Below are 25,481 nucleotides of genomic sequence, written 5' to 3'. Positions count from 1 at the left end.
CCAATATAGCTGTTTTGGGGGTTGTGTTGTTTTCTTTTGTTTTTAGTTTTTGTCTTTTTTTGTTTGTTTTTGAAATTTTGTTGTTTTTTTGTTCAAATTTTTGTGTCTAGTTTTAATTAAGTCCTTTTCAAGTTTAAGTTTTGTTAAAAATGTTGTGATGTTTCATTTCAGTTTGTTTTTTTATGTTCCTTTTGTTTAGTTTGTGTTTACTGTTTCTGCCTTTTTTGTTTTTGTTTTTTAAATCCTTTTTTTTTTTTCCTCTTGTGTTTTTCCATTTTTCCTTGTTCTTGCTTTTTTGTTGTTTTTGTTTTTATTTTTTATTGTTAATCAATCAGTTTTGGGGCAACACGGTGGCTCAGTGGTTAGCACTGTCACCTCACATCAAGAAAGTCGCTGGTTCGAGTCCCGGCTGGGCCAGTTGGCATTTCTGTGTGGAGTTTGCATGTTCTCCCCGTGTTGGCGTAGGTTTCCCCCACAGTCCAAACACCTGCGGAATAGGTGAATTGAATAAATTAAATTGGCTGTAATATATGTCCTGGTCTTCCAGGTTGGGGGTTGAGCGTTGGGCTAACAACCCACTTCATAAAAACTAGATGTTACGAAACGCCAGTATGGTGCGGCTAAATATTAACTTCGATATAAATGTCCCCGGGAGTAAGTAATCAATCAATCAATCAGTTTTATTGATAATTTTACTGTTATCCAATTAATTTATCCATTATTTTGGTCTTCCATGGTTTGGTTTAATGGATATTTCTTAATCTCGACCTCAGTTTCATTTGTGACTTTATGTATTCTTGTAATAATTTTTTTTATTATTCTTTTTATATTTTTGTTTTGTTCATCTTTTTGTTTTATTGTTTTTTGTCTTGATGCATCTTTTTTTATTTCTTTGTTTTGGAATGTTTAGTTTTTATTTTGTTTAAGTATTGCCTTTTTTATTTATTTAATTAATTTTATTTGTTTATTGATTAGTTTTCTTTGTTGTTTTGGAATGTCTTAATGTTTTTAAGTTTTACCCTTTGTATGTATGTATTTTTAAATTTTTTTATTTATTTATTTATTTAATTTTGCCTTTGTCCTTTATTTACCTTTTTTGAAATTGTATTCTTTGGTTTGGTTTTTGTCATTTTTGGTGTGTGTGTGTACATGTTTTTGTGACATATCATTACACAAATCTGTGTCGTGACACGGGTGTTACATGAACATGGTGAAATATGAGGACATTTGCTGTCTTCGTTTCACCAAAAAACTTATAAATCACACAGAATGAGTTTATTTCAGAAATTAAAACTGCAGCAAGTTTCCTGTGAGGTTTGGGTTGAGGGTTAGGGTGGGATTAGAGCAATAGAAAATACAGTTTGTACAGTATACCATCAATGGAAACTCATGTAATGTTCCCACAATTCACAAAACAAATGTCTGTGTTTATCCCATTTCAGCTGGTTATAAATACAGTTGTGTAATTGTCCCCTGTTCTGGCCTGTGTGCAGGTGGCCCGTAAGCTGGTGATTGTTGAGGGTGAGCTGGAACGCACAGAGGAACGTGCAGAGCTCAACGAGAGGTACGAAATGCATCTGCAGCCTCCTGCATGTCTGCACAAAACCCATCCATAAGCATCATATTATTAATGCATGTGCCTGACTCTCACACAGCCTTACAGATGCTATATCAGGAGGTGTTCACACCAGAAATGCTCATTTAGACTGTGGATGTACTGATATGGTAGTTTTGGCCAATACCGATAACCGATATGTTGGCCGATAATTGCTATTGTTGATACATTTTTCTAAGTCGAATTACAAAATGTAAATGAACAAATTATTGACTGATATTATCATTTAAATACCTTAATTGATTAACAAATTAAATGTTTATTTGGGACATAATAACATTTAATCATTCATCAGTTAATACCGATATATTTTGTGCATTGCCAATTTATAGCTAGCTAACTATAAATAGGTAAAAGTAATGTAATATATTAATCACTTTGTTTTTCATAGTCAATGGGACATATATCTGTTTTATAACTACATTTTTCTTAGTTTTCTGTTCAAAACACTGTTCAATTCAAAGGATTTAAACATAAAGAACTAAAACTTTGATAACATTTTGATTATATAGATAAAGTACATTGTTGTAGCTTATCTGATTATTATTGCATCCCGTGTGTTCACCTCCTTAAATGTACTACCGATGTACCACCGTTTTTGCAGTTGACTAATGCATGTCTCACGTTGCTGCATTTGTGTCTGTAATTTTTTTGCACATTTTTGCATGAACTGTTAACTTGCATGCGGCTGGCGTCTGGAATGGCCTTCTCCCTACACTAACAGATGCAATCGAAGATTACAAGATGAGCTTCGGGTGTTGGACCAAACCTATAAGTCATTAAAGGCTTCAGAAGAACAGGTACTACTCACCAATCATTAGGTTGCATAAAACCCAACCGTCTGGTCACACCGTGCACCCTGTAGTATGCAAAACCGCCATTTCTCCTGCTTTGCTACCTATGCTGCCTTACTTGGTCCATCTATATGTTGGTGAAATGTTTGGTTTTACACCCTTCTAACTTAGCAGGAATGCTGCGGCTCAAATGCTTCTCAAAGCCCAAACTATACTTCATCTTTTAGGTATACGTTAGCATATGTACATATTAGCATATTAGCACATACACACAAGCGTTCAACAGTTTGGAAGTTATTTGAATTTTGCTCTTTAAATTTATTAGCAATATATCATTGTACTCATTAAAATGGTTTTCTTTTTATCCCTTTACACGTTAGCGACTTGGAGCTCATGCTAGCATGTTACCAGCATGCTGCTAACATTTTCAGTTAAAGATGTTAGCAACAGTTAAATTTTAAGTCATAGATTAGATGTTAGCTATATGTTAGCATAGTGTTAAAACACTTTAGCAATGGTTGAATTGTAAGCCACGGGTTAAATGTTAGCATTGTGTCAACCAACAATGTTATAAACAACAAATAAAACCGTTAAATAGAAAGCAGTGAGTTTAATAGCTATATCTTAGCATAGTGTTAAAACGTTAGCAACAGATTAATTGTAATTGTTTGTTAAAACATGTTAGCAACATGTAAATTGTTTCTCGACAAATGTAAAAACATGTTAGCCATGAGCTACAACAAATTAAACATTACAGTAGTTAATGGTGACTTTAAATGTGTTTAAGACATGGAAATAACAAATGTAAGTGACATGTAAGAAACCATGTGGTAACCACATTAGCAGTATGCTCATTCATATTAGCAGTGTTAAAACATGGTAAACTTTAGAAACATGCTAGCATGTCAGTATTAAAATATAAGTGATGATTTACAACATGGTAGAAATACTAAAAACAATCACACCAGCAACATTTAACATGCTAAAGGCATGTTAGCAACTTGCTAATTCAGTCTAGCAACATGTTAAAGTCATGATGACATGTTTGTCATGTTAGCAAATCAAGTTAGCAATATGTTAAACATTAGCCAAGCTAAAACTTCTTATTCAAAAGTTAGGAGTGATGGAAAGTTTTATTTTATACGTCAGATGCTTTCGTTTTAATTCCCTGACACATGCTAGAAACATGCTAATACATGCTAGCATTGGTGTACCTCATATCAACATCCTAATTCATCTTAGCAACATGTTACAACATGTATAAAACATGGTAGTGACTGTTGCCATGTGTTGCCTGTTAATTCATGTTAGAGGCGTTTAAGAATAAGATTCAAAATGGGAAGATGTTATAAAACACTATGCCAAAACACACAAATCATGCTAAAAATGCTATAAACATACATGCTAGCGTAAACTATTTTACAAATGATATGGCTGTTTTTTTTAATTAAGGGGATGGTTTAGCCAAAATGAAAATTCTGTCCTCATTTACTTTCACCTGTTTAAAGCCTATTAGGGTTTGTTGAACACTAAAGAAGATATTTTGAGAAATGATAATAGCTGGCACCCATTGACTTCCATAATAATTTTTTTCCTAGTACGGAAGTCAATGAGTCAAAGCAACCAGCATTCTTCAAAATATCTTCTTTTATGCTCAATAGAGGACTAGAAACCCAAGCTTTAAAAACATGTGAGAGAATAAATGAGGTAATTTTCATTATTGGTTGAATTATCCTTTTTTTAAGATTATTTTCAGTTGGCAGAGTGTGTAAAACTAATCCAAGCTATGTACACACGGTATGCTTTTGCAGGGGTGATGACTGAATATGCATCTCACACCGAACCCTAAAAACTGAAGTATACGTTGAGGCTAACACCATGCAAGTCAAGTAACTGCTGCATGCGTTTTTGATGGCTCATTCCTGCTGTGTTACGGTGACATCAGGCTCTCCTTGTCCTCCACTCCTGTTTGGATTGATTTTGGGGTTTTTTTGTTTGTTTTTCCTTCCTCTTTCCTCTCCTCCTTTTCCCTTGTTCCTCCTCTTTCTCCCCCTTCTCTGCGTTCTGTACATAAATCACCAGCAAATGCTCAGAGCTTGAGGAAGAGTTGAAAACTGTGACCAACAACCTGAAGTCTCTGGAAGCCCAGGCTGAGAAGGTACGAGCGCTGCTGCAGCCCCAGGCACTCCGGCAGCAACCCTCCTCAAACCGGGATAACCGGTGTTCCCTAATGTTTATCTGTCCTTCTCTGTCTGTGCACTGAGCGTCATTTGTTGATTTGTACTGATTTGATGCTGGTGGATCTGCTGACGGTTAGTTTTCAAGCTTTAGTGGAAATGTTGTCTAAGGGATAGTTCACCCAACAATTAACATTTACTCACCCTGAAGTAGTTGAAAAGTTTTATGAATGTCTATCTATGAATGTCTATCTTCTGTTGAAATGAAGATATTTGGAAGAATGTTGGAAACTGGCAGCCGTTGACATCTATTGTAGGAGCAAGAACTAGTATGGAAGTCAATAGCTGTGTTTTTATCCAACGATGCTGTAAAGTGTTGTAGCTAAAATCCTGTTGAAGGGGTAGTTCACCCCAAAATGAACATTTATTCAGCCTGAAGGGGTTTTAAACTTTTTTTGAATTTCTTTCTTCTTTTAAAAAGGAAGATATTTTGAAGAATGTTGGAAACTGGCAGTCATTGACATCTGTAATAGGAGTCAAAAATTGTATGGAAGTCAATAGCTGTGTTTTTATCTAAATATATGTGAATTAGATTTCTGCGGAAAACGGAAGTAGAGTATAAATATTTATTTGCGAATAAATCATGACCAACAACCTGTCAAACTCAGTTCCTGCTGGGTAGGAGCTCTGCACAGTTTAGTTCCAACCCTATTTAATACACTCCTGATCAAACTAATAGGGTATATGCCGAGCTAGTGTTGTTTCTATACTGATAAACTTCCGGTGACCTGTTATTGTGATTTATTTTATTATTATTTTTTTTTATATGTTTCCTTTTGCAGCATAGATGTTGTAATGTCATTAAAATACATTCAGTTAAATAAACTTTGGCATTCATTTAGTTGTTCAAGCGTAAATCGAGACAAAAGGCCTTTTACTTGCACTCACATGCGCCTGTCTGAATCAGCAGGCTAGAAGCTTCATTGAATATACTGGGGTAAAATAAATGCTCATATTATAAAGACATGGCGGCCCTCCAAAAACAGAGTTTGACAACTCTGATTTAATAAGTCGAAAAGAACAAAATGGTCACTTCCTGAAAAACTAAGAAAAATTGAGTTTTGTTTTGTGTGAATATTCGAAAAAGCATGTAAAAAAATGGAGAAGACAAACTGCAAACAAAATAGCTAAAGGTTGCAGCTTTCCAGCATTCTTCAGTATAACTTCCTTTGTGTTCAACAGAAGACAGAAACTTAAACAGGTTTGCAACAAGTGAAGGGTGAGTAAATGATAACCGAATTTTCAGGGGGGGGTTTTGTTGTGTGAACTCCCTTTAAAGTGACATCTGGTTACGCTGGTTTTGAAGCCAAATGGGGAATATGGATGACCAGTCAAACACCTGATGCTTTTTGACAGGAACTGTAAAATGTTGATTTATCACAAGTTGCGTCCCAACTGATGGACTTGTGCACCCAAAGTATCTGAAATATTTTGCCGAGAGCCGAGTCCACTCCTTTTCATAATTAAATCGGTGACTGGTTAAGTGCATGAAGTGTTGACAGTCCAAACATTTTTATTTGCATGTTTTGTGTAATATCCTGCAATTGTAAATGCATTTTCTTTAAGGAATTTTCAGTGTGAACACAGTAAAACCACTATTTATTTTAGAAATATACACAATGGAAAGGTACATTAGCATGTGAACAGGAAAAGTGCCTATAGTAATTTAATTAATAATATTTTTTTCAAAAGTAATAAGTAATATTTAGATTATTAATAATAATAATAATAATAAAAATGTTATGCTTACAATTTCTAATAATATTAAATATAGACATACTATTACTTTGTACATAATGTTATTGGATTGTCTAACAGTATACACTTATACTATCAACCCAAAAATTTGACTAGAAATGACACGTACTTCATCTTATTATCATTTGCCTAAGAGGCATCATTGTGAAATGAAGTCTCCACTGGTATTTTTTGCCCTATTTGGATAGTCTTCTTGCCATCACCCTGATCCTTTAGCTTCCTCCACTAATTCTCAATTGGATTTAAGTCAGGACTCTGGCTGGGCCACTTTAAAAATAATTTTCACTTTTCATTTATCTTCAGCGATGAGCTCTAACTCTATCAATTTGGAGGGTTTTCTTGCCATCGGCCAGATCTTTAGCTCACTCCACAGATGCTCAATTGGATTTAGGTCAGGACTCTGGATGGGCCACTGCAAAAATAATTTTCACTTCCTGCAGTGACCTCTACCTTAAAATGTCTTACTGATTTTTCAATTCTTTACTGCGGTAGATATAATGGAGTTTTGACCAAATGGTCTGTGATGCCATTAGTTAGAAAATGTCGTTTTGTAACACAGTGGAGAAAGTAATTCCAGGGGTTCATTTTCGTACATGGTTTACTCTGTTTGCTGGATTTTGTTATTGATGATTGGACAACACTCCAGGATAGTTTCCGTTTTCAGAATACTAATGCGCTTTTAAGATGCCAATACTTTAAAACGGGGCCGGAGTGGGACTCCTTTTCAGCCCCTGGAGTTTCAAGCCTCAGACCGGCCCACCTCAGTTTATGACTGACTATATTGAAATAGTGCCATTAGAAACTGATTTAGAAATGACCTTATCACGTCTTTTTCAAGAAAACAGCTGCTTTAGAACTTCAAATGTTCAACAACCCTAACAGTATTATACGTCTTAACAATAAAAATGAAAAAAAATAAACCCGGGTTCGAACCCGGGTCGGCGGTATTGTAACGCAACGTGCTGACCACTTAGCCACAACAGCTTTTCCCAGTTTAGTGACTCATCTGAGTTACATCATCATTAACCTGCAGGCTGCATCTTGCTCACAAGGCTGCGAGAAAATAGATTTTAAAAAAATCGGATCTGCGGCCAAATAATGAATAAAAAGAGTGAGGCTGTGGTCAAATAAATAAATAAATGATAAAAGTGCGACTGCTGAGAGCAACAGAGTCTGGAGCTAGGGACACCGGCCATCGTGGCCAAAAAAACGGACCGGCCCACCGCGAATTCTCCCGGTCCTCCCAATTAGCCAATCCGGGCCTGCTTTTAGATACAATTTGAGGTAACAGGCCAGCTTTAGTGTAATTTCAGTGTGTACGATAATAGGCATTATATTATAGGCCAATATTCTTATTGATTGATATATTTATTATTATATAATTTAAGGTAGTGTCTGCAATTTCACATAATTTACACTAGTATTAAAGTGTTATGATGCAGGCCACTTTTTAAATACTAAAATGCTTTATTGATGCAAAATAAACGTAAATCGCCAGTTATGCCTTTCGCCACAGAATTAAGAAACTTAAATATCTGCTTTAAAGTTCAGCACTGATATTGTTGATCGTGTAACACATATGTAAATCTTACAGCGCATGTGAAAAGGTAAGTTTCATTTACTATGCATTTGGTCATCTTGCATCTCAGATCCGTTTGTCCGGATATTTTAATCTGATCTTGTTTTCCAAAACCAAATTAGTCAGAGATCAGTATTAAAATATCCAGATTCTGCCTGATCTTTTAAGCAGGTCAAAATAATAAGCCAAAATAATCCGATTTCTGTGCAGTAACTGAAAGGCAGGGTGCGATACTGAGTGAAGAGCTAATGTTGAGTGTTCCTGGTTTGTACTAATGTCTGTTCGTCTTGTGATGTTTACAGTACTCACAGAAAGAAGACAAGTATGAGGAGGAGATCAAGGTGCTCACTGACAAACTGAAGGAGGTAAGCACACCTCCAGCACCGTAAAAGACGTTTCAGATTGATTCAGCTGGATAAATCACAGTTAGAGCTGTTGTATGTTAATGTTTTAAAATTTTATTAATGCATGCTCTTTAGCCTGAGGTCTATGCAGAAACCTTTTCTTTATGTAAAAACAAGCCTATAACATTTTTTATTTATTTATTTATTTTTTTTATTTTATTAAATATAAGCATTTTAAAGAATGTAGGCACACAAACTGTTTTCAGCAGAATTAAATAATTTAGTCTGTAAATATTTCTATTTCTAAGCAATTTACTGTAAATTTAAAATAAAAATAATGGTGTCAGGAAGTCTAAAAGTTTGTAAGAAATTGCTGAATAAAAAAAACCCTACTTTTTGTACTGTCTATGCTTTTCACATTTAACAGTATAATGACTTGCAAATTTAGTTTTGGGGGAAATTACATGGTTAAAAATGCATTAATATGAAGTTAATTTGGAATAATTAGTTGCTATATTGTGAAAATAATTAGACTAAAACATTTAATTAACCCAACAGCCTTAATCGCAGTATAAAAACATTTGATTCAATGCATTTAATTGCCATTCAGAGCGGTCATTATTTAATTTGTATCTGCAGGCTGAGACTCGCGCTGAGTTCGCTGAAAGGTCCGTCGCCAAGCTTGAGAAGACCATCGATGATCTTGAAGGTACGAATTTTCATTCGTTTAGTAATTCAGTCACACATTGAACATCTCAGCCCGTTCTCAGAGTCTTCAGGCAGAAATCTGCTTAAGCTTGAGGTCATACAGCTTTCAGCCGTTCATTTCTCTACCGTCATACTGTTCCTCAAACCTCCTGCCCTTCTCTGTTTCTCCTTATCTGTTCAGTTCAGCGCTTGTCAGATCCACACACAGACTTCACTTTGTTTAGTAGAGTTACACGCAGTGTTTAAGCCTGATTTGGATTTTATGAGCTGCTGTTCAATAGTCTTCTCATGTTCAACAAGCGCAAGATCATTTTCATAACTGCACCGACGTGTTTGCGCTGTAATGATGATAACGCTACATTAGAAGCCTTAGAAGTACCTCAACAAAGACTGTTCATTATAAGATAAAAAAAAGATAGATATATATATATATATATTGCCTGTATTTCGTTTTAAACCTTTTTTGAATTCTTTTTCTTTTGTGGAACATGAAGATATTTTATCAAAAAATTAAAAATATATAAATACCAGAGTACATTTTTCACAATGGCAACTGAAGCTACTGAACTCAGTAACAGGGTTAATGTAATGTAACTAAAACCATTCAACTAAAGTGTTTTATTTTTAGTCATTTAAAGGTAAACTTAAAAATAATACAAATGCTTTACAATTAAGTTTAACAATAAACAATTATATTTGTATTTTGAATAATTATACTTAATTGTTTAGCTAGTAGATGGTGTATATAATATAGCTCAATATGTAGTTTTTATTTTTACTTTATTATATTTTTATAACAGTATAATGTTGTCTTAGGTTAGACGAGTTTTTTTTTTAAATGTTTATACTTTGAAACCCTTTTTCTATGTTTTCAGGCCTCCATATGAATAAATATAAATGAAGAGTTAAATAATTTTTTTATTAGAACGGGTGTGATGTAAATGCCCTCTTTGTCATTCAAATTTCTTTTCCACTGTCAAACAGGAAAAACACGAGTCACATAAACTTCAGATGTATTAATCATGTAACCTATTTGAAACTAATGTGAGACCCATTGCTTTGGAACACTTTATGTGGAAATTATCACTTCCACATGAAAATGTTCCAAAATGGTTCATTTAAAACGGTTCCAAATTATGGAGAACAGATATTTGCAACATGCATTAAGCATGTGGTTTTGGAATATTTCCATGCAACTCAATAAAGTGTTCCAAAACAATTCCATGTTCTGTGCATTCCAAAATGGTCTTCGACATGCGTTCAAAATTGTGTTAAATGGTGTTCCACGTGCGTTCCAAAATGATGTTCCACATGCCGACCTGCAAAAGGTATTCCACATGCGTTCCAAAATGGTGCATTCCAATACAGTGTTCCACATGCGTTCCAAAAGTGTGCGTTATATGTGCATATAGAACACCATTTTGGAACTCTGTTTTGGAACGCATGTAGAACAGTTTTAAATTGCACAGTTTTGCAAAACATATGGAACATTGTTTTAGCATGCATTCCAAAACAATGTTCCACACATTGCTTCCTAAAACTGTGCGTTCCAAAACTGTTCTACATGCGTTCCAAAGCTGTGCGTTCCAAAATTATGTTCCATCTGCATAAAAAAAAAACTGAATTTCAAAACTGTGTTGTACATGCGTTCCAAAACTGTGCATTGCAAAATGGTGTTCTACAGGCATTCCAAAACTGTGTTCTTTTTATGTTCCAAATGTTTTCTTTTTATGCGTGTCAAAATGGTAAATCACTTGCATTCCAAAATGATGCGTTCCACATCCATTGCGTTCCGAAATGGTACTTTCTACTACTTGCGTAAATGTGGATCACATGTAGAACACAGTTTAAAATAGATGCTCCACATACATTGTTTCAAAGCTGTGCATTCCAAAATTATGTTCTACATGTGTTCCAAAACTGCATTCCAAAACGATGTTCCACATACGTTTTGAAAATTTGAGATGCACTGTTTTGGAACGCATGTGGAACAAATGTGAAATGTAATGACTGATCTAATTTTTTACATAAAAACGTTCTACGTAAATATTTTATTTTTCATCCTCACGATGACTGAATTATTAGTTGATCTGTTTGAGATATCCATTCATTTGCTTTGTTTCATTTCCTTTTCATTCTTTTTAACTTTGATTTTCTGTTTTCCCTCCACTCTCTCCATCTCTGCGGTCTGTCCTGCCGCCGGACTGGATGCTTCCCTCCTGCATCTGTTTCCTTTAAATCCTTCCTTCACCCGTTCCTCCGTTTCCCCCTCCATCAAACTCATGCCGAATCCCCCATAGATGAGTTATATTCCCAGAAACTCAAGTACAAAGCCATCAGCGAGGAGCTGGACCACGCTCTCAATGACATGACTTCAATGTAATTCATCTGCGGTCTCTGCCTGTGCCTTCCCGTTACCCATAACCCCCTTCTCACCCCGTCTACAGTTCGCGACTCTTCCTTCTGTTTAACACACTGCTATCTCTGGAGCTCCACAAGACGCGTGACTTGTGGAGTCCGTGTATAGGAGTTTTGTGGTTTTAATTTATAACTATTGTTTTAACAATCTTAACCGCTAGCTTAATAAGTAAATGTTGCTGGTCAGTACTAGGGCTGGGAGATATGGCTTGAAAATTTATTTTTTCAAGTTAATTTATTTATTTAGTTAATTTATAAAGTATTTATAATAAATCTTGAATTATAAATTCTAAAATAGAGTAACAAATACCAAATATTTCAGAAATATTTAGGTGTATTTCACTGAAAATAAAATTTAGTTGTTTTTATACACTAATATTACATATTTTATTAATTTACAATTTTGTTTAAAAAATGACAATTGTACATTTTATTTACTTAAATCAGCCAAGAATTAGCACTTTATTTGTCAACAAAACATGAAGAAACTTGTTTTTGAAAGGAAAACCATTCTGAAATATAACACTCAATGCTTCTTGAGCAACAGATTATGCTTTAATGATTTCTGAGGCATCATATGACATGGAATATGCAAACAATTCTGCTTTAAATCACAGGAATAAGTTACTTTTTGCAATATGTTCAAATAGAAACCAGTTTTTTTATAGTCACAATTACACTAAGTTAAATTACACAGCCATGTCACCCTGCAGCCCAAGACCGGTTACTCATTTTAGCTGAGCAGGGCTGAACCTGGTCAGTACCTTTCAACAGGTTGCTGTCGGAAATTGTGTTAGTGAGGCCAGGAGGTCTGAGTCCTAATGCCCCAGTATAGTGAAGGGGACACTATACTGTCTGTGGGCGCCATCTTTTGCATGAGGCGTCAAGCTGAGGTCCTCACTTTCTGTGGTCATTAAAAATCCCATGGCACTTCTAACCCCAGTGTCCTGGCCAAATACCCTCCATCGTCCCTTACCCATCAGGGCCTCCCAATCATAACCATCCACCAAATTGACCCTTTCACTGTTTCTGTGACTGTTGTCCTGTGGCTGCCGTCGCATCATCCAAGCGGATGCTACACACTGGTGGTGGTGTTGAGAGACCCCCCTCATGACTGTGAAGCACTTTGGGTGTATGGCCATACATAGTAAATGCGCTATATAAATATAAATAACATTATATTGCATTAATTATATCTTACAATATTTTTAAAGTGTTTTTGGATGGAATAGGTGCAGCCATGAAGCTTGCTAAAATATCTTCTATAGTATATTTATAAAATATATTTACAGTCTATATTAGAATGGGAACATTTTAACACATTCAACTTTAAATCACAGAAATATATCCCATTTTAACATGTATTTAAATGGAAGAGGTTTTATTTAGGTTAAATATAATTCACAAAATTAATGTTTTACTGTATTGTTAATGAAACAAAAGCAATCATGGTGAGTAGTCGAGACTTCTGGGGGGGGATAATAATAATAATATTATTGTTTATTAATAATAATAATAATAAGTAGTAATAAACAAAGTTTTAACGACAAACTTTTGAAAGGTGGTGTTTAGTCTTGAACACAATTTAGCACATGCAGAATGCTACAAGTATATATATAATTTCCTGACGTTGTTTGTTGCCGGTCCTAAAGGTCCTGTGAAATTAAAGTATTTTTTAGATGTTAGTATCAGCATGATGGTTTTAACAATATCTAGTGTGCTCCCAAAAGCGTTTGGAGGATATAAACCTGATATAAGCATCCAAATCTAGCAGTTTGTCACTTTGCCTAAATGGATCAACACATTTTTTTTTCAATATAATTCAGTTTCTCATCACATCTTCTGGCCAATCAATTGCTTTCTAGTCAAGCCCCACCCCTTTCAATATGCTTTTCATTTGATGCACTAATAAAAACAAAACACTATTGGCTGTTGTTTTAAAGGGGTGGAGCTAATAGATATCCCACCCTCTCTTTTTTTGATCAAACATCAAATAAAAAAAGCACATTTCAAAGCACTTCACGAGACCTTTAAATCTGATCTCTCTCATGTTATAATACTTTTTTATTTAAAAAGTTATCTAATAATAGTTATTTAAGATGGTGATTTGTAAAACCAGTAATACAAAATGATTCTCCATATCACCCACCCCGGTCCTATTCGACCATAGTTTTAACCCTAAAGCATGTTCAGAAATGCACCGCGGTTTTCCAGTGGGAAGCGTTTTTTCCTTCGTGTGTGATTTTCTTCCCTCTAATGTAAATTGATCTACTAACAAGGTCTTCTTCTGTTCAGAAGAAGGCCCAAGCCCGCAGTGTAGAGATGCTTTGTGAGCTCATCTGTCGACATCATGTTAGATGTCGTGACACTATGTAGTAGTTCTGTAGGGCTGTGTGCTGTTTGGTAAGTCAGCCGTGTGGTTGTGTGGCTCCCCTCAATGGCCAATGAGCAGAAAAACAACAGGTACATAGTGCTTAGATGGAGACTAAGGTGCCCCTGCTGTGCTTATTTTAAGTTTCAGAGATCAGATAGACAAAGTTGCTGTCTTCCAAAAAGGAAGATTTGGTGTCCAGCACGAATATACAAAGATCTCTTACAATTGTGTATGAACATTGATGCAAGAGAATTTTGAAATTGATTTTTATTTATTTTTTGAAATGCATGAAAAATTATATATAATCCTCCTAGTTGCTAAATGATTTATTCATTCTTTTGAAGCAAACATGATTTATTAAAATGTTTTATAAATAATTAAATTTACATTATGATTGATGGGTAAAATATTTTTGTTGTCTGTGAAATATATCGGGGGTGGTGGGGGGGGGGGTGTAGTAATCTTTCAGAAGCAACATCTATAATAATATCTTAATAAAAATTGCCAGTAATCATCTTTTTCAAAAGTTTTTAGAAAAATATGCATTCTCACATGGTTATAAAAACATTTAAGAATAAGAATTAAATTGGAAATTAAATGCCAAGACAAATTTTATTTATTTATTATTTTTTATTGGTGTTTAACAAGACAATACAAAGTAAACAATACAACATAGGGGGGGAAGTTTGTCTTATTTTTCTTATTTTCCCACTATCCCCTAAAAATAAAATAAATTAAATGTATGAATTAGAAACAAACATATCCTCTGAAAGAAAAAAAAAAATAAGTTAAAAATAAAATTAAAAGAAATTCTTTAAAAATAATAATAATAATAAATGAGCAAGTTTACAATAAGAGCAAAAAACAACAACAACAAAAACCAAGACAACTTTTAATAGTAAAAACACTCAATGATTGTCCAGAAGGAAGAATAATGCATAAAAAAGAATAAATTAATTAATTTATATATATATATATATATATATATATATATATATATATATATATATATATATATATATATATATATATATATATATATATATATGGGGTCTGTAAACTTTTGCTCATGATGATTTGAAGAGGGGTGTAAAATGTTATTTTAGTTAAAGTTATTTTCAGCTTAGTAATCAGTTATTTTTAGCTGTGGAATATATAATTCTAGGTCTTTTTAAGAAAAGGAAATGGCAATTAGAAATAATCATCCAGTTTGTAAGTTTAAAACAATAATATATTAATATCTGCTGTGTCGCTGTTATGTAAAATCTGTAGATATAAGAGAATGTTTTTAAATACTGTTGTTTAAATCTTAATATTGCAAACATTTACTTGCGCTCCAGAAGGAAACATGGGGGATTAAAAATAATAGGGGATGTAAATATTCACACACAATTGTTTGAGAATAAATTGTCCCTCTTTTTTTGCATTTTGGGAAATGTGGAAATATTTGATGTGGATTCTGAAAGGCAGTCCTAATTTGATTGTATTGACTTATTAAATATCTTTAAACCAAATAATTTAAATCAAATGTCTTTAAATTAAATTTATCAATCTTTAACCCAAATAAGGCAAATAACCAACAATCATCCAGTTCGAAAGTATAAAACACTATTTATCTGTAATATCACAGGTATTTTCCCAGTAATGGGTTGCGGCTGGAAGGGCATCCACTGCGTAAAACAGGCTGGAATAGTTGGCGGTTCATTCCGCTGTGACGACCTCTATTAAATCAGAGACTCAGAAAAAAAGGAAAATGAATGAATGATTGAATAATTATATCCCAGATATGGAAAATCTGCAAATAATGGAGAATATTACAGAGAAAACATTCTTTAATGCTCCTAAAGGAAATACAAGGCAATAAAAAAAGAGGGTGTAAACTTTTACACATTATTATTATTATAAGGGCTAAAATTCAGTTTTTGGTGGGGATTTGGAGAAATAAGTATAATAAAAAAGTTCACAGCCTCTTATTTTTAATGGATCATATTTGTAAATTCTGTTCAGTTGTCTTGTAGTCTCATATTTAGTCTCTTATAGTCTATAAACAGAGAGAAATGAGAATTCATTATTGTTGTTATTATTAATAGCAGAATAATCTCATCATTTTTAAAATAATAAGGATGGCTTCAATCCTATAATGTTTAATGATCCTTTCAAATTAATTTGGTGCAATAAAGAAACCTTTTGTATTATAGAAAGCCTCCTTTAAATGTGCTTTATTTCAGTTATCGGACAGGAAGTGTTTAGTTAACTTTACTTATTTAATTAATGTTTTGGATGGATATAAACTCATTACAGGAGACGAAAACAAAACAGGCAGCCTTAAAATAAAACAACAGGGGCACTTTACAAATGAACTCTTAATAATAATTAACCAGCGTCCATTTTGGATCACCGCAGCTCCCGTGTGTCGTGGTTTCTTCCCTATTTTGATGTGTTGTCTGGTTTTCCCTCTGACCCGTCCATCACCACTTTTTCTTGCTCTTCCCTGCGCAGATAAACTGTTCATCACAGACGCGTCCCGCCGGCTGATCGATCATCACTCTGCTCTTTCCAGCCTTTCCTATTCTCTCATCCCTCTCTCTCTCTCTCTCATTTCTCTTCATCTAAGTGTTTTTATCATCTCCTCTTGTACAGCTTTCATTTTCTCTCCTGTATGTAAAACTCTGTAAACCTTGTCCTTTTTTTTGTCGTCGTTTGTTTCTCTTCATTTTTTTCGGTGTGCTTTTATTGCCGTGGCTCTAATAAAGTCCGAAGCACTGGAAGTCCTCTGTTTTTTCTTCCTCTATGGTTGTGGTTTTGTTTTATTGAGCTCTCGTTCGTCTAGTGTTTAATTAAGCTGATGGGTTTTCATGTGAAGAGCGTGTCTGCACGTCGGTTTCCCTGCATTTTCATATTAGGCAAATTCATGCTTTCCTACTATTCAAATTCCTGAGGCTTTTAATCAAGGAAGTACATGATGGTCTTCTCTGTTTTAAGGGCTGTCAATGAAACCGCTCTACTATCTGTTGGTGCTCATACTGCAGTATTAGTGAATGTGACACATCCCACACTGCAAAAAGTGATTACTGGCCGTAAAAGTAAACCTATTGCCTTTAAAAAATGACTAGTTGATTTTTGTAAAATAAAAAAATTAAGTATTTATGTTGTAACTTTAAAACATTAAAGGTGCTGTATGTAAGTTTTTGACTCTTCTAAAGCATAAAAATACCATCAAATGTTTGCAGATGTTTAAGAAAGAGGCTAAGTGAATGTTCTTGTTTATCTGAAAAACAATGCTGAAGTCAGATATTCTGCTTTGAAAATGTGCGTTATGTGCTGGAACGTCTGTTTTGGTTTCTGTTTTTGGTCCCTTTAACCTACACAATGCCAGTTTAGCCAGTTATATTTCAGCATCTCGGGTTGCCTTGGTGTGATTTATTCAGTCATAAAGGCTCTCAAAGCATGTGTCCACGACTGAAATACGACCTCTGGTGGACAGTAGCTGACTCTGAAATGAGATGCAGATTCAGAGTTCCACATGAGGTGGTTATTAATTCGCAAATAATATAAGTATTATGAACGTTAACATTTGGTGAGCAGGTTAAATTGTTACCCTGTGTCCTAACACGCTATACGATGAGATTTGCAGTGATAAGCAATTTGACTGTTTGCACCAGACAAAACATGACAAAGTTAAATACAGCCATTCAGAAGCACAGAATAGTGCACGTACTGCACTCCAACGAAATGGTAAGGTTTATAATGTAATTAATACATATCAAACTTCTTTAACATTATTAAATGTAGATGCTTAATCACTTATATGTGTTGGCCTGCACTGAGTCACAGTTCTGAAGATCCAATTCAAACGGTTTATTTTAGCAAAACTGTCTCCTGCAGCTTTTAGTATGGCAATAAACGTCATTTAACATGCCATTTAAACTCGCATTAATAGCATTTAACACTGAATAAAGCATGTGAGGTGTACCTGAGGTGATCATTGTCAGTTTTAGAAATAAGCCTTTTCCAAAACATACATTTCAGGTGTTGGTTAGGACAAAAACTCATTTTAATATGGGAAATAGTTTTCCGTCTGTCTTTGCTTTTAGTTAGAACTTTTAAAATCAGCCTTTGTTGATGTCGGCAACCTATTCTTGCCTGTGTTTTGAACCAGGGGTGCAATACCTAGGTCAACCACTGGGTGTCAAACTTTACATACTGCACCATTGTTTAGTAAACTAAAGAGTTTTATGAAATAATTTGAAGGTAATGAGTTTACTCACTTTTTCAACTAATCGCTTTTCATTCACCTGTCAAAATATGACTTGCTGTTTATTTAAATTACTTATTTAAAAGGATTTGAAACAACACAATTCTTAATGTTTTTGGGGGGGACAACTTAATTTTTTTATGTACAATCCACTTAAATTTGTAAAACTTAATTAAGTTAGTTTAATCGATTTCTGTTGGGAAAGTATGAAGGAATTGTGTGGAGCTCAGAATTTTTTTTTTTTTTTTTTACAGTGGAGACTTTGTTAAGAATGAGAATGTTTTGCACACTGATATTAGTAAAATAACACATTTTAATATAATATGTAAGCTACATATTCATTAAGAAAAATAAATCCGGTTTAGAATAAGAATGTAATATAATAGTATTTTAAAACAATTGCTAATGTCGCAGTACAGGGTCATGATGTTTTCTGAAAACAATTCTTTTCAACCAGTTGCCAAGGCAATATTGCTCATTTGAACAGTTTATTCACAAAGTGAATTAACCAAAATTAAAAATGATGGCTTGATTATAATTTTAAATGAAAAATCTTATTAATATGAACAGTAAAATGCATATATGTAGATACAAAAACTATCACTGGGATGGTACCCTTTCAAAAAGTACATTTTTTAATTCTTTTTTTAAAGTACTTGTATGTACTTCAAAAGGATTACTATGTTAATATACACACTCCTTTACGTACAAATGGGTTCATTTAAAAAGGGTACTGCCTCAGTGATGCATTTGTACATTTATTTCATGTTTATTTATTTATATATATATATATATATATATATATATATATATATATATATATATATATATATATATATATATATATATATATATATATATATAATTCTGAAGAGGTTTAAGCATATATAATTTATTTGTCACTAGTAGAAACTGGCTTGCTGACTTTGGGTTAATCATGTTTCTGAAAGTGGACGCTAAGCTTTTAATCTGCTGTTTACAGTTGGTGTGAGAGCTCAGAACTGTCAAAAAGTGCTAGTCATAAATGTTACCAGGAAAGTTATTATGCGTTACTGCATTTACTGCCGTTTTATTACAAAAATAACTCTCAGATACTCTCCTCATCAATGTATTATGCAAAATCCTTTTTTTTTTCTTAATTGATGAGGTATCCAATTTAATACATCGGATATTATGAAAACGTGAGAGTTAGCAGAATTAACCCCATTTAAAGTAATTAAGTACCAGCCCGACACCAGCTTTGAGATGCATGGAGGGCAGAGTGAATTAGCATTTTGGATTTTATCCCATAACATTTTTTTGGGATAAAGAAGTTGTTTTATAACCAAAGGAACAGGTCCTGGAAAGCAATTAAAAGGTACCTTTAACTTTACATTTAAGAATTATCAATGTAGATTATTTGTTAAGTAGGTCATTGTTTTGACATTGTTTCAAATAACACTCTGTGAAATTTCTTTGATTTAATTTAGGTGACAGGCCAGCATGAGCCTGATCAACCAAATACATTTATTTTACTGCCATGAACTTGCTTTATGCTGCAGAGTTAATATTATTTTTTATTATTTAGATTAGGTTCAACTTTATTGTCATTACACATGTACAAGTACAATGCAACGAAATGCAGTTTAGGTCTAACCAGTAGTGCAATAGCAGCAAGTGCAGGATACAGGTATAAGTTATAAAGTGCAATTATAGAAAAACTATGGTGATATTTACAGATGGATGTACTGTCAACATTATATACAGGTTGGATTAGCTATGAACAGATTTACAATATATGAAAATATGTACAGGTTGCTATTAATAATCAGAAGTGTGCAGATAAATAAACATCATTACAATAATACTGATCAATAAAATGCATCCCAAAAGGTGGTGAAATATGGGAAAAGCAAAATATACTTAAGGGATATAAATAATAATTTTATATAAAGTCAGATCAGTGTTTTTTTATGTAAAGTGAGTGTATGTAAAATTATAAAAGTCTTTTTGACACTTGCATACCTCGGTATAAAATGACCCGAACACCAAGCATGAATACTTTTAATCATTTAAAAAAATAAGTAAATACCATTTGAAAGCTGAATTCTTTTAAGCAGCATTTTCTTATTGCTTTTTTAAATTAAAACGTTCATTAATTCAGCATTTGTGCATCTCTTTCTGAACACACCTAAACAGTTGGGTTAAATGAGGTTTTAAATGTGCTTCTCTTATTATTGGACTCGTGATTTTTCCTTCAAACTCCTCCAGTCTTCTCCTTCACAATCTCTTCCTCAAGGTTGGTTTGAATGTGTGTGAACTAACCCGTCCTCGTCTCCTCTTTCCTCATGCTCTTCTTCCTCTGTTTCTCTCTTTTGTCTTGTCTTAACCGCTGCATTGGCGCTGCTGTAGACCGACTCTACCAGCAACTAGAGAAAAACCGCCTGCTCTCCAACGAGCTCAGAATGGCCTTGAATGAGGATTAAACTAGTCTGGACTTTTGTTGCTCGTCACCAAATGGTGTCTAAAATGAATGCTGATGTGGCTGAAAGTTCAAAGAACGGGTTTCTGTAACGGTTACACTTTTGCTGCCTTCATGTCATGCAAGATCGTGTTTAGGATTTACATTTTTCACAATTACGATTGGTACGTCATGTTTTGTGCACTATTGATACCTCTAAATGCACCACCATTCAGAAATCTGGAATTGAACATTTTATATTTAGTCATTTAGCAGATGTGTTTGTTCTCAAATTTCGACTTATAATGAGGCATTTAGGGATTCAGCAAGAAGAGGCAATACACACAAGAAGTGCTAGTTATACAAAGGAACTGTTAGTTTGCTAGAATAAAAAGTTTAAGTGGGGCATATAGAGAGAAGAGTGTTTCTACAGGTGGTTTGGCAACCCCACTCACATGTGTAAAGCTCACTTCATAAATGTGCTGTTTTTTATAGATATGAAATGACTATAAAAAAAGTATCTTATGCAAAAACTGCTGCAAGTATCGATGCCAGAGAGAGAAATAATGTTTTCTACAGGTGGTTTATCAAGCCCACTCACCTGTGTGAGGCACACTTAGAATTGAATGATCTGAGGTTTTGCATACTATTTTAGTTTTCCACAACATTAAAAAAAAAGATAATTGTGACGCAAATCTCAGCTCAAATTGTAAATATTAAAGTTTGACATTTAGCACATGGCGCAAAAGTATTAAAGACATGTCCAGATCCAGTTTTGCTATTTTAAGGACTGAAAATACAGTCTGCGCCTCGGCACATGATCTAACAGGGTTGTGCTTATTCTCTTAATGAGTTATGGGAATGTTTTGAGCATAACATACAGAGTCTCATCTCACATTCCCTTTAAGAGTCGGTTGCATCGGCCCATGGCACATTTGCTATTTACATTGCAGACTTTGTAAGTGTAAAAACTGAACTCTTTACTAGCGAGAAAACAGTTAAACAGACCATGTGTTTCACATTCTGTAAGGATAAAGAATGAGCCTCCTCCATTTAGCCTCTTTACTTTTTACTCCTTTACTTTTGTGGATAATAAAACAGTGTTGTACTCACTCCACTGAAGGCAGTGTTTTTGCATTTATGTAGAAAATAATAACGTCTGTTACATTTTAATCCCCTAATTTCTTTTATTTGTAAAGATAGTTGTGCATTGCTGTACATCCTGTATGTATTCAGCAACGTGTAAGCTTTTGGACCGCATAGGTGCATAACTAATGCGCTCTGCACTCGACTTTAGAGCAGCTTTTAGTTGGTTAATGGCGTGGTCTATTTCAGTTCCTCAAAATAGCAAAATGCCTTGGCACACCTCCTTTTTAGACTGGCACACCCATGAGTCCACAAAGTGGCCCAAATGGATTTGCTGTTTAAACATGGCACAAAACAGGAAAATTGGGGTTGCACTGGTCTAAAAATTGCAATAAATTGTACCAAACATGTCTTATATGGCCAATAAACTCAGAATTTAATTTAAACTTTGAGCCTTTTACTTAAAATTGCAGGCGTCATAAGTTATATATAAAATAATCATGATTTTTTTCTGAATGTTAAACAGCAGTTTTACGAATTTTAAGGATATTAATAAGCACCAAATACAAATGAAAAAAAATCTAATTTATTATATTAAAGAAATTATTTATTTTTGGTTTGTTGTAATATAAAAACAATGTGCCCCACTTATATTTTGACATGACAAATTGTACTTTACTGCCATATGTATAAAATTCGATTCCCTTTCCAAAAGAGAAATTGACCAACGCATATTTAATTGCAAGCGAAACTTTGAATTCAACTTGTAAACCCGTCTCAGATTGACTTGAAGGCAGCATTTAGCTAATGGATGGCTAAAACTATAATCAGGATGTCATGTAATGCCTTGCTTTCTGAAAGAGTCAGCACTCTTTAACTGTGTCTGTTTATATATATATATTTATATATGAACACATGTATATCGGTATGTGTACATATAATGTATCTCTGCGAAGACATTTAAAAGTAAGCATGAATTGAGTGTGAGGAATGGGGGTGTGCGATATTGAGGGTTTTCATTTAATGACGATTAGACTTTTATTAATTGTGACTAGTCCGTTTCGCAATTACCGAGCCATTTAAATGATTCGTTCAGAACGACTGATTCATTTAGAAATAAGGCAATGGACTCTCTTTATGAATGAAACTTTTGAGCAGAGGTGCCCAAACTCAATCCTGGAGGGCTGGTGTCCTTAGTTTTTTTCCTTTAGTATATCTTCCTTTGGGTTCAACAGACAAAAAACACAGCCATAATATTTTTTGCTGCTACTATGGATGTCAATGGTGACCATTTTTAATTTTTGAGTGAACTGACCCTTAGAGATGCACTTTTGTTTGTTTTTGGAAGTCAATATCATATTTGTATTCGCACACACATATGCTAATATTTGGGAAAATTCCACGTTTGCTAGTGTGATCTTACTAAACTATCAAAAACAGCCACAATTTATCATTTTTGGGTGAACTGACCCTTTAAGATGCACTTATGTTAGTTTTTGCAAGTGAGTGACGCTTGATAATGTCAACAGTTTTCAATATTATCATAAATATCGCACACCCCAGTGTCTATTATTGCACATGCTGAAGGAAACCACTGCATGTTTTGTTCCCTACATGCTTTGCACTTGTATTAACATGTCTCTCACTTGATGTTCTAACAGAGAAACTCTCACACGCTAAAGAAGAAAACCTCGATATGAACCAGATGTTGGAACAGACTCTATTGGAGCTGAATAACATGTGAATCCTGCTCACATGATGATGATGATGATGATGATGTCTGCATTTTGTAACCGTTATTATTTTTCTTTTTTCGTCCTGACAGTTATCAGATTGAATAACATGTGCCATTTGTTACGAAAGCTTTAGTTCCTTTGTATTTTATTTGTGTTTTTTTATGTAATACTATGGTACGTGTTCGTTTTATTCTGGTCGTGCACAAAGTTAGCAGCGATTGCACTTAATTGAATATAAATATATATATGCACATAACGGTTCTAGTGGACACGCTCGAGTCTGAAGCCAAGTTGAATCGAAATTTAGCTCTTTTTGTTTTATAGTGTACATGGGATGAGGTTGTCCTGTGTATTACTGGTGCTACTGTGAAGGCAGAAGTCTAGCAGTGTGTAGATTTAGAGATTTATTATGAATTATATACACTTTTTTTCAAATTTGGATATCATTATTTGTGCCAATATTCAGCCCTAAAGGGACTTAAATGCTCTTCTTTTTATTTATTTTTTTGGTTTTCCTTCTGTTTTGCTACAAGATGTCAGGCAACATTATTTTTGCTTACGCCGAAAACCACGTGGTTCAAAATGTTTGCGTTTTGAACTTCAGAAAGAAAACCAATATGATGAGATCATATTTGGGTTTGTGCCTCGTTGATTTTAGTCATTTTAAATGTAGATGTATTAAGTGTATGTCATACAAAAAAAATGTACAAAGCTGAAATAAATAAATAAAGCCACTCCGTTTGACGTTTTCCAAAGCCTGGTGTCTGTTTGTAAAGAGTTGATGCTTCTGCTTTCAGCATTTCCTGAGCACTAAAGAGGTGAGTTTGGTTTCCTCTTTGTGTTTGTTCATTATCTTTTCACAATAATCATGAGGATGTTGCCTAATATGTTAATTAATCTCACTCTCTGCTACCTGTGATTATTAATAGTTGGTCTTCTGGGGAGGAATTTTACAATATTTATCTTGATCAAACTGTAACTTCTATGACTTTTGAGCGTTGTTATTTGTCTGTGTTTAAGAAAGTTATGATTGTACATTTTATTTTGAATACTTAGTACAAGTGTTGCCTTGAATAATATAGCTAATGCTTCTGATATGGCGTTAAAAAGTAAACAAACAGTAACTAAACAAACAAGCAAACCAGCAACAAAACAAACAACTAATCAAGTAACTAAATAAGAACGAAACAAGTAGACAAACAAGTAACTAAACAAACAAGTAAACCAGCAACAAAACAAGCAGCTAAAAAAGTAACTAAATAAGAACTTAACAAGTAGACAAACAAGTGACTAAACAAGTAAACAAACAAGTGACTAAAGAAGTAAACAAAGAACTAAACAAGTAAACAAACAAATAACTAAAGTAGTAAATACAAGTAACTTAAGTTAACAAACAAGTAAACAAACAAACAACTACACAAACCACTAAACGAGTAACTAAACAAACAACTAAATAGGTAACTAAAACAAGTAACTAAACAAACAAGTAAGCAACTACACAAACAACTAAACAAACAACTACATAGGTAACTAAAACAAGTAACTAAACAAACAAGTAAGGAACTACACAAACAACTAAATGGGTAACTAAACAAACAAGTAACTAAAACAAGTAAACAGTAAAAGTTGCTAAACAAACAACTAAAGTAACTAAAATAAACATACAAACAAGTAACTAAGGAAGCAAACGAACAAGTAACTAAAACAATTAAACAAACAACTAAAGTAAGCAAACAAACAAGTAACTAAAGTAAACAAACATAGTGACTAAACAAGTAAACAAACAAACATGTCACTAAACAAGTAACTAAACAAACTAATAAACAATTAAACAGACAAACAACTAAACAAGTAACTAAAGTAAACAAACAGTAACTAAACAAGTAAACAAACATGTAGCTAAACAAACAACTAAAGTAAACAAACTAGTAAATAAACAAGCAAACGAACAAGTAACTAAACAAACAATTAAACAAACAAACAAACAAACAACTAAAGTAAACAAGTGACTAAACAAGTAAACAAACAAACATGTCACTAAACAAGTAAACAAGTAACTAAACAAACTAATAAACAATTAAACAAACAACTAAACAAGTAGCCAAACAAACAAGTGACTAAAGTAAACAAACAAGTA

General features: G+C 33.7%; 1 protein-coding gene across 26 annotated transcripts in view; it reads left to right on the top strand.

The window, feature by feature from the left end:
- The window catches only part of tpm1 (tropomyosin 1 (alpha)), a 54,396-nt gene extending 30,297 nt beyond the window's left edge, over positions 1–24,099 (top strand). For 5 of the 26 annotated variants that reach the window (XM_087310534.1, XM_087310529.1, XM_087310549.1 and 2 more), the window contains 5 exons: positions 1,494–1,564; positions 4,492–4,567; positions 8,286–8,348; positions 8,967–9,036; positions 23,270–24,093. In XM_087310534.1, coding sequence (XP_087166660.1) covers positions 1,494–1,564; positions 4,492–4,567; positions 8,286–8,348; positions 8,967–9,036; positions 23,270–23,352 — 363 coding nt within the window. In that variant the 3' untranslated portion in view covers positions 23,353–24,093. 26 annotated transcript variants of the gene reach the window in all.
- The last annotated feature ends 1,382 nt before the right edge of the window (positions 24,100–25,481 follow it).

This window comes from Danio rerio, chromosome 25 (genome assembly GCF_052040795.2).
Source record: "Danio rerio strain M-AB ecotype USA chromosome 25, GRCz13ab, whole genome shotgun sequence".
Classification (NCBI taxonomy): domain Eukaryota; kingdom Metazoa; phylum Chordata; class Actinopteri; order Cypriniformes; family Danionidae; genus Danio; species Danio rerio.
Note: the sequence above shows the minus strand (reverse complement) of the source record. Positions and strands in the feature narration are given on the sequence as shown.